At 48.1% G+C, this 10,291-nt stretch overlaps 1 protein-coding gene across 1 annotated transcript; it reads left to right on the top strand.

Annotated features, from left to right (window-relative positions):
- Positions 1–412: 412 nt before the first annotated feature.
- Positions 413–8,125, top strand: LOC132248765 (receptor-type tyrosine-protein phosphatase gamma-like). The gene is made up of 9 exons (XM_059722881.1): positions 413–545; positions 1,781–1,863; positions 2,104–2,238; positions 2,483–2,617; positions 3,110–3,282; positions 4,390–4,516; positions 4,852–4,998; positions 6,674–6,767; positions 7,989–8,125. Exons 1-9 carry the CDS (start codon positions 473–475, stop codon positions 8,108–8,110), a joined length of 1,089 nt encoding a protein of 362 aa, XP_059578864.1. The 5' UTR covers positions 413–472; the 3' UTR covers positions 8,111–8,125.
- Positions 8,126–10,291: the final 2,166 nt, after the last annotated feature.

The following is a 10,291-nucleotide window of genomic DNA, read 5'->3' as shown; positions in this document are numbered from 1 at the left end:
AAGAGATCATCTAGTCCAACCAGGGATCAAACTTGTGACCTTGGTGTGCTGCTGAGCTATGCGGCCACTCCTTGTAGGAGGGAACGACACCCACGAGAAGCAGCGGTGCCACTTTGCACTGAAATCTCTTCCAAAAAAGCCAACATTTTCTGCGGTGGGCGGGGGAAGGAGAAGAAGAGCCCACATTGTGTGTTACATAGACTTTCTGCTGCCCTCCTCCGAAGCGTGACCTTCACCCATCACGGAGACTCGGTTCTGTAATCGAAGCCTGGGAGTCCGCTAATGTCCCAGGTTTAATTAGATGGGAACCTGCTGGCAGATTAAAAAAATAAATCAGACAATTAAAGTGTTGATGTTTAAGCCTGTTTTCAGGGAGCTGTTGTAAAACGGAGACAAACTGCCTGTTCTTGCTCTGATGTCTTTTCTGTCTGAATAATTTTATTAATAGGAAGTGCAGCGCTGTACGGCCGACATGAGCATCACGGCAGAACATTCCAACCACCCCGATAACAAGCACAAGAACAGATACATCAACATTTTAGCATGTGAGTAAGCACTTGTAGTAAAGATAGCACAACCATAGCGAGAGGCGCTCGCTTCAGATGGGACCAGACCCTGAGCGGGGAACCAGGTTGTTTGAAATGACTTAGGCCAGAGAAGGGCAGCCACTAACGTTTGCCAGCGTGGTCATGAAATCCTCCCCAACCAGGTTGTCCAAAGTTTTTAAGTTGTGCGTTTCGCTCATCCCCGTACGAAAATGTCGGCGCTTTGACGTCGGGTAGGGTGAGGGCAGTGCACAAAGGTAGCCGTCCTGTGTAAAGCCACGGAGCTGGGTAATTAGGATCGAATCACTGTCAGCACCGTGTGCGCTCATCTGGGGGAAGGTGACTTTGAGGAGGGGCATGGAGGGGCAGAGTGTTTTATTGATCCATGAGCTTCCTTCCTACTTCCAAATATGCTACGTCTGGCATCCGGTGGAGAACGTGACCGGGACAGACGGCAGCATACACAGTGCAGCGCAGGTGTCCTTTTGAGAACCGCTAACCTGAAGGCCATTTCAAGAGTAGGACAGGCCGTGGGAAGCAGAATAAGGCTATCCGTAATCTTCTCTGACGAGGAACTGAGGCAGGATCCTAGCATTTTGAGCCAGCACCAAGGTTGCAATGTAAACCCGCTCTCAGGTCCAGCAAGTGCAGGAGCAGCAAGCCCGGCATGATTTTACTTGAATTATAGTGACTCATCTGTGCCAGGTGCACACCATGGCAGGGATGTGAGCCTGGGTCCTGGGAGACATAGTTCAATTCCTTGCTCCTTGGTGGTTCTTGTGCAGCCGTGAGCGAGTTGAGGGTCCCTGCGCCTGGCTCCTGCGGTGCGTGGCATGGGCTAAGGGTGCCGGCCGGCTGCACAGGACGGGGTGCAGGGATTGCAGCGTACAAAAATAGGAGGGATTACCCCTCCTCAAACAAGCGTGAGATGGTCCAAACAGCGCCTTAATGAGATCCTCCTTCCCCTAGAAACACCTTCTGCTCCCAGCTTTTGAAAGGGACCTGTCGCATTAAAGAAATCACATGCTTTAAAAAATAAATGAATCCGTGCAAAGCCTGAGAATGTGTTCCCGCAACCCCAGGGCAGGCTCCTCCACTTCCCCTTCACTCCAGTTTCTTCAGGGTGTTTGTAAAGGGCATGACTCCCTCCCAGAAATGTGCTGGAAATAGGGTGTTTTACCTGCCTTGTTATGCGTTTTCTTCTTAGTGCGTTCTGCTGTGTGTTCTCCCCACAGATGATCACAGTAGGGTGAAGCTAAGGCCTTTACCGGGAAAAGACTCTAAGCACAGCGACTACATTAATGCTAATTATGTTGATGTAAGTTGTTTGAATGTTTTTTTTCCACCTCTTCTCTTCTTGTGAATCCTTTCATACAAGGGGAATATAACTGGTTATTGCTTCTGAAGTGTTTGTGTTTTGCAAGTCCCTGGCATGTCTGCTGCCAGCTCCTCAAATATTCAGAATGGGAAAGGCACCTTTCTTTGTTACTGTTAAATTATTAACATGTCTGCCGTGATATTGCTTTCATCTGACTTTGCATTATGCTTTTCTTTGAAGGGTTACAACAAAGCAAAAGCCTACATAGCCACCCAGGGACCCTTAAAGTCGACATTTGAAGATTTCTGGAGAATGATTTGGGAGCAAAATCCCGGAATTATTGTCATGATCACAAACCTTGTGGAAAAGGGAAGGGTAAGGGAGCATCTTCACAGCTACTTAATATAGTGAATTAAGAACAATATCTGGTGCTGTCTGCAGAGGCAGCATTTTTTTAAATGCTCAACTAGCGTGTTCATGGCTGTACAGCCTGAAAAGCGCACAGTAGAGCTGTCCCTTCCTTTTTATTTGTCCACCTTTTCTAATAAACGGTAGACTTGGGTGGTTTTAAAACCCAAGCGCGCCAACCCCTGACCCAGCACCCTCTCCCTTTCTTTAGAGGAAATGCGATCAGTACTGGCCCACCGAGAACAGCGAGGAGTATGGCAACATTATCATCACGCTGAAGAGCACAAAAGTCCATGCCTGCTACACCGTCCGCCGCTTCACGGTCCGAAATGCCAAGATGAAGAAGGCAAGCGAGCCCGTTTTGTTCGCGGTCACTTGTCGTGGGGCTTGTTGCGTGGGGGCAGCGTGCCGTGTGTGCCTTCAGGCCTGGCGTGCTGTCTGTACCGCTGTGGAGAAGCCTGGACCATTGCATCCCTGATGAAAGGCTGTATCCGCAGTTCTTTGCGCCGAAAGCGAGGAGCTGCACGGTGCTCCCCGGTCCCCGTAGCTGGTTGCTGTGACCCGCGACCTCCCCAGTATGTTCTCGCCTTGCCCAGCTGGAGGCAGGGGGAGAAGACCTGGAAAAGACTCTAAGCCCAGCAACTATATTAATGTTAATTAAGTTGTTAGAATGGGTTTTTTCTCTTCTCTTATTGTGAATCCTTTCATCCTTTTCATACCTTAATCCTAACCCTTTTGGGCCTTCCCAAGAAGCAGGTGTTTATCATGCGTCTCTGCCGTGTGGCCACACTTCCCTTTCCTAACGCGTCCCTTCCTGTTGCGTGCGCTCTTTGCCCAGGGTCAGAAAGGCAACCCCAAGGGGCGGCAGAACGAGAGGACGGTCATCCAGTACCACTCCACCCAGTGGCCCGACATGGGCGTGCCGGAGTACGCGCTGCCGGTGCTGACCTTCGTGAGGAGATCCTCCGCAGCCAGGACCCCGGAGATGGGGCCCGTGGTCGTGCACTGCAGGTACGGCGAGGCGCGCTGTTCTTCACTGGCGCGTGTAAGACACACCTCGTACGCAGCACACTGTGGCTGGAGAACCATCGGTGCCGGCGCAATACGTGGTTAGCTTGCAAATGGGTGTGGAACAAAATGTGCCGCCATGGAGAGGGTCTGTGCAAAGCTCACGGCCCCCTTAAGCCCCTGGCTTGGCAGTGGGGCAGAGGCCTTGTGCCAGGCTCCAGCCCAGGGTGGGTTTCACATGCCGACAGGCAGTGGCAAGTGACATACGTGACCTCAGGTAACGGCCGTTTTGCAGTAGATGCACATCAACGGCTTCCTAAAGCTGCAGCAGTAACAAGCAGAAGACAGTAACAGGCCTCTTGGGCAACTGGTCGCACGCTGCAGCTAATGATTAAACTGAGACGCAGCTGAAACGGTTCACCCATGGGCTGGCGGATATCAGTGTTGTAAAGAGTTATCGGCAAACCGCCTCTTAACCCATAACCTGGGAACAGAAAGCAGTAGGATTAATTCCTATGAAGACTGGCTCCTCATTGCCGAATGTGGGGGAGCCTTTCATCGAAGCATGGACCTTACCCGTGTTGACCGTAGGGATCGTGTAGTCTGGGTTAGCATTGGTCACTGAATGCCACCTGCGTTTGCTGGGGGCAGAGACTACGGGTACGTCCACCCAAGGGATGGAGGGTGGGAGCGCGGCACGTAGGCACACACTTGTGTCACTGCGATCTCAGGAGCAAGGGGACTGCAGCAATTCGGATGGGGCAGAGGGGGCTTCACCGCTGACTTCACTGCTAGCACAGCGCGCGCCCCACTCACACTTTCATTTTGCTGCAAGATAGAAAGATGCAAAGAAAGAAGCCAGCTAGCTGAGGAGAGAAAGGGAAATAAACTCTGGGGAGAATTGTCATTAGAAGTGGTGGACGCAAGCACGCGTTGGGTCAGAATTAATATCCTAAAATGTCCAAGAAACCGTTTGGTTTCAGGACTTGAAGAAGCAAAAGTAATTGTGATGGACAGGAGTATTTGAGCTGAAGGATTTCTCCTTTGCCATTGTGAGCCCTGAATTTGGTAGAGTTGACTCATCCCGGTCTCTTCTCGTGTCTCGTGCAGCGCCGGTGTGGGCAGGACTGGCACCTACATTGTGATGCTGCAGCAGATAAAAGACAAAAGCACAGTCAATGTCCTGGGCTTTCTGAAACACATCAGGACCCAGCGCAACTACCTCGTCCAGACAGAGGTAAAGATCGGGGAGATGCTGGATTTCAGGCTGCGTTCGTTTTTATGGGGTAATCAAAAGGGAAATGGATTTTTCAGTTATTTCTCTGTACAAATTAAATAAATCACCAGGCCTCTGGGGTGCTGGAACGTCTCTTTCCAAGATCAGAAGCTTGCAACGCCTCTCTCGACTACCTCCGTTGTTTGTCGTATACTCGGGAACGTGGATGCTGGTTTTGGCAGCGTGTTTTGAAAAGGAGGTTGTAACCCTTTCCTCTGTATGCTGCAAACCTTCATTAACGGCTGCACCCTGCTTCACTGACCTTGCTCTGAAACTGCTTGCTGTTGCTTTTCTAGGAGCAGTACATTTTTATTCATGATGCCTTGTTGGAAGCCATCCTTGGGAAGGAAACGGAAGTATCTGCAAATCAGCTGCATAGTTACGTTAACAGCATCCTCATACCTGGAATAGGAGGCAAGACACGACTAGAGAAACAGTTCAAGGTACAGGAGCTCCCAGAGTCGCCAGGAGCGTTTTAGTCACTCTGCTTTGGGAGTGTCTTTACTGTTGTATCTCGTAAGTAAAACTAGAGCCAAACCACTGGGTCAGCACTGCCAAGCATGGAGGATTTAGCCTGAACAACCGTAGGTGCATTGCTGTAAATCTGGGTTAAGTCTATGGAGTCAGACTGGTGGGACGTTAAGAGTCAGGCACTGAAAGCAGCTTGAACCAACCCATGAATCTGAGCACTCCTGAAATCTGATTAGCTTTTAATGTAGATCATCATCATGCCTCGAACCCAGCTCTAGTGAAAGCTAGCAGAATGGGGGCCGTTAGCATAATGTAAAACCTCGGCGCGGTCGGTGTAGGATAAACACGTCTTCCGCTACTCAGGAAATAGTCTCGTCGCTAATAGTTGTCGCACCTGCTCCTTTCCAGTAATAAACCACAGAATAACATTCGTTGTGGCAAAAGAAACTGTTTTGCCTATTTCTCCCATTTTAGCATTAAAAGCTTCCTGGCATTTGAGGGTTTTTTTATTATTATTTTTTTTTTACGAGCGTGTTTAAAATTATTTTGTACGACTGTGTCTCGTGGGAAGACTGTGCAGTCTGCTTTTCCAGCACAGCTCGCTCGGTCATACACCAGCTAAGGACCCGGAAGTGTTAAACAAATTACACCAGGTGCCAAACAACCCAGAAAATGAATAGGCCATTTTCTGAATTCACGTCTGAGAATCTCTGCATTGCTGCAGCATTCATGACATTCCAGATGCTTAAGCACCGAATTAAACAAGAAAAAAAATTGCAGTTGGAGAAGAAATTCAGCGCACAAATTTTTCTTCTTTTTCTCTTTTTTTTTGGAAAAATCCAAGTCCTAAACATGAGTCTCGTAGAGAAATCTTCCTGGCAGAAAGTTCAAAAGAACCCCCCCCCTGTGTCTTAGCAGCCTAAGTCCCAGTTCTCAAACTGACTTGAGACATGAAGGGCACAATGCGTGTCCCCTTTGTGTACCAGAACAGTGATTTGTCTCCCTGCGTAAGTGGCATTTTGGGGACTTTGTCATAGGTTGCAATGATACTATCCCTGCAGTGCAGACACATAAGCGCACACATGAAGACTGAGCATGCGCCATCACCTACTCGCTGGCCAGACATGTATGCGTGCCCTTCGTGGACATGCAAATATATCTAAGGCCAGCTCCATGCATCCATTTTATTCGTTGACTTTTAAGGGAAAGGTTCAGTGACTTGCTTTCAAAAGGAGCACTGGAGAGGGGACTGGATAATACCTAACCTGTGGCCGGGTGATTAGAGAGTTGTTCTGGGCAGTGAGAGAGATGCCAGTTCAATCCCCTCTGGGTGAAGGGGGCCTAGAGCCCTAAACCTTGGCTTCCTGGGTGAGGGCCCCAGTGCCTAACACCTAAGTCGCTCAGTCTTGAGCAAGAATCAGCTTTGGAGGGAAGTTCATTTTCACTGGATGCCAAAGCTGAAATCTGCAGAGACCTGACTGTCCAATGAACATATTTTATGATCGCTCCCCCATACTTTAAACAAAATTAGCAATGCAATTTGTTCTTCTAGTGATGCTTCTTTCTAGGAGTTAGGAAAAACCTTGCCTCTCAGTTCGGAGAGCCATGACGACTCAGTCAAACCAATTACCGCTTATTTTCTTTCAGCTGGTTACACAATGTAATGCAAAATATGTGGAATGCTTCAGTGCTCAGAAAGACTGCAACAAAGAGAAGAACAGGAACTCATCAGTCGTGCCGTGTAAGATCACATCTTCAGTTTGATTACTGCTTAGCAGAAGTTTTTGTGTTGGGTTTTGCCTGCGTTATGCATGAAGGAGCCTGGCTGCTAGTGAGGAGGGGTGTTGCCTTTTTGTTTGGCCGACGCTAGCTTGTCTTTTAAAATGATTTTGCTGAAACGGAGCAAAAGGGCCCGGTGACAGGGTCAGCCAGACCCCTTGTCCAAACACGGTGTTGAGCAGGTTTTTTATCGATGAAACATCCAACATTGGATTACCACATTTTCTTGCATAAAACACGCACCTTTTCCCCCCCAGAAAAGAGCTGCTGGAAATTGGGAGTACATATGTTATGCAAGTGAGTACAGCTAGAGCCGTTTCTGGTGCTTCCCAGGCAAAAAGCTAATGGAAAGTTGGCATGGGGTCCCATACGACAGCAGGCTCAGCTCCCCAGCTGCTGCAGCGTAGCTACTTCCTATAAGGAAAGAGCTATTTATTTTTTTCATTCGGCCTTTCGAATACAAGGTGCGTCTCTTATTCTGGGGCATGTTGTATGCAAGGCGATACAGTCTTAGAGCTGTACATGCAGAGGAGGTTTTGCCATGTGGTTGAAGATGCTTGTTTTGCAGCGTCGCTGCTGTAATTAAATCACCACATGTGGATGGCTCCATTGACCTGGATAGCGCGTGAAGCCTAAACTCAAAAAAACCAGGGATATTGGGAGTCTGACTGCATCTCCTCCCTCTAAAGGAAGTTAGATGTGTTGAGGGAGACGTGTACGTTCTCGGGTGGCTAATCAAGAGGATTGCTTCAGCTGTGGAAACAGCTGCTAGCTCACCCCGAGGTCAAAGAAATGGTAGTAGGTAATGCTGCAGAAGGATGGAGAAGCAGAATAAATCAGATGGTTTTGTGCACAATTGGAGGCGAATGGAAGACAATAGCTGAGAATTATCTGAAATCCCCTGTCATCACTGCAGATACTGTTATTTGGTAATTCAGCCTGCTGTGAAAATCTTGGCTATAGTAAAATTTGATTCCTGAAATTACTTTGTCCTTGTGGGAATATTGTGCAGTGTTTCTTTTCTATTCGGCTTTTGCTGGCAGTGCTTTATCATGGTTAAAATGCCGGCCAGCTCCTGGGGGAGACGGGAGTTGTGCCGTGTCGGATTTGTTAGAAACATCTGAGAAATTCCTGCTTTCTGAATTCTGCCGCGACCACGCTTTGATCCTTTTTTATCTTACAGCTGAGCGTGCGCGAGTGGGCCTCGCACCCTTGCCTGGAATGAAGGGAACCGACTACATTAATGCCTCTTACATCATGGTGAGGAAGCCAACCCTTAATTACAAAGTCAAATTACAAAGTTGAGAGGTGCTAAATACCAGATTCCTATCATTGTCTTCATTTTGTATATGGTGGCTCAGCATAAAGGAAGAGGTTTCAACACGTTTCCATAACGTAAAGCCATTAACTGTCTTTTATTAAAGTTCATTGTCTAAAATACTTAAGTTACGCGCGGCATTTTTGTGGAATTAGTGTTTTCAGTGCCGGTTCTCAAATAAATGTTGGCGTTAACGGTAAACAAAACCAGCGGGGAGACTGCAGAGCGGATATGAAGTTTGAAAGACGATGGTTTGTGTAGAAATATTAGCAATAACCCTTGAAGTAAATTAGGTAGGGCGTTTTCAGGTCTAGGCAAAGCAACGTTGTCCGTTTCTGTAACAGAAAGATATTGCCTTTGGTGTATTCGGTTCAATAACCACGTGTTTTTGCCTTTGCTGTGTAAGGGATACTACAGGAGCAACGAGTTCATCATCACCCAGCACCCTCTGCCCCACACAACTAAGGACTTCTGGCGAATGATCTGGGATCACAATGCGCAGATCATTGTCATGCTGCCAGACAACCAGAGCTTGGTAAGTTGAGCACAGAGCCAGGTACGCTACACGGGCATCACTCCGCACAGCAGGGGACAGGAAGCGTGCACCTGGTTGCATGCCCTGGCTGCGTTTCAGTGGCAAATGCAGCTCATTTCCAGCCAGGTGCTTCAACTTGAGCTCGCGCTGCCCCCTTGTTACGGTAAAATGTGCCGCTAGGAACGGGGTGCGCTCCTTTCTGCGCTGTCCAAATCTCCCGTACCCTCCCGCGCAGGTAAAGGATGCTCTGCAAGCTAACGAACTGGAGCAAACCGTACAGCTCACTGGAAACAGGGCAGGGTCTGCGATATGTTTCTGAGGATTGTTTGATTGAAAGGATAGGACACGGCTGAGTTATTAGTTTGCCGGGGGCTAAGGTTAAGGACATGAAGCAGAGCAAAAACGTGTAACAGGGACAATCGTGTCGTTCTTAGTTTGCTTGCGGGACTGAAGGTTAAGGACCTTCAAGATAATAAATACATTATGTGGAATCAGAAAAAATATTTGCCTTAAACTTTGATTATTTTAGTTATAAGATGACATAACCGCTTTGTGTAGAATTGCTGGCTCGGTACAGTAGAACAGATAAGGGCAAGTGTTTGTTCTTTGTAACTCTTCTGCAAATGCTTCGCTCACCGCAGCCTTGAAGGTAGAAAAAAAAAAAGTATGTACAAAGTAGATTTCCAGGTGCAAGAAGGAGGTTTGTGAACTAACCCTACCTCCCCCATAATTGCCATCCTGATAACAGCAAAGAAATAATGAAGTAATATTATAGCTGCTTTTCATGCTAATTTCACTATATGATCACGTGAGTTGTAAGCGACTGTTAAAAAGTATATAAGCCTCCTGATTTTGCTCTTGGGGGGGGGACCCCTTCCAAGTGCTTGGGAAATCCATGTCACTTTGGAACTCTCCCTACAGCTGTAGTTTCTTTTGAATAAAAGCTTCTGCTGACCTGACCCAAAAGTACTCTGTGCGTGTTTCCACGACAATTCCTGGTGCCGTGACTCGGATCCAGAACACAGGCTGAGGAAGGAGGACCGCAGGCTACCCCCCACCGAACCCTGAGGCGCCAAACTTGAGAGGTAAGAGACCTAATTCAAAATCTCTATTGGGGTTTCGGAGGAGGACTGCCTGTAGGCTCCCAACTTGGCCGTGGTAACTGGATCTGAACCTTGTTAAAACAGGTCAGTCTGAACCTTACTGCCGGCTAAAATTTTCTGTCTGGTAAAGGATCCCATTTTGTGTCTGGTAACGTACGTTTTAGGGAGAAACTGTTTGAGGCACCTTCATCCAACAGCACATCGGGCTTGTAGTTAATTAACTAAGGCGGTGTGGGGTAGGAGGTCTGGCTGACTGAATAAATGTGCATGTGTGTGTGTATTTAGAAATATGAGCCACTGACCAGGACTGAGACTACGGTTGGGCTCAGCCGCCCCAATTCTGCCTGACAGGGCAGTTTTGAAAGCAAGGGGGCCCAACTGGAACCTCGTGACCCAGTGGACAGGGCTTATTGAATGAATGTGTGTGTGTATTTAGAAATATGAGCCACTGACCAGGACTGAGACTACGGTTGGGTTCAGCCGCCCCAATTCTGCCTGACAGGGCAGTTTTGAAAGCAAGGGGACCCAAC

This window comes from Alligator mississippiensis, chromosome 1 (assembly GCF_030867095.1).
Source record: "Alligator mississippiensis isolate rAllMis1 chromosome 1, rAllMis1, whole genome shotgun sequence".
In the NCBI taxonomy this organism is placed as follows: domain Eukaryota; kingdom Metazoa; phylum Chordata; order Crocodylia; family Alligatoridae; genus Alligator; species Alligator mississippiensis.
Note: the sequence above shows the minus strand (reverse complement) of the source record. Positions and strands in the feature narration are given on the sequence as shown.

Bases quoted from the DNA above. Each gene is read 5' to 3' on its own strand.
- LOC132248765 (XM_059722881.1), top strand. From the start codon at position 473: ATGAGCATCACGGCAGAACATTCCAACCACCCCGATAACAAGCACAAG. The intron at 546-1,780 runs GTGAGTAAGCAC...TTCTCCCCACAG, and splicing joins ATACATCAACATTTTAGCAT to ATGATCACAGTAGGGTGAAG. The intron at 1,864-2,103 runs GTAAGTTGTTTG...TTTTCTTTGAAG, and splicing joins TTAATGCTAATTATGTTGAT to GGTTACAACAAAGCAAAAGC.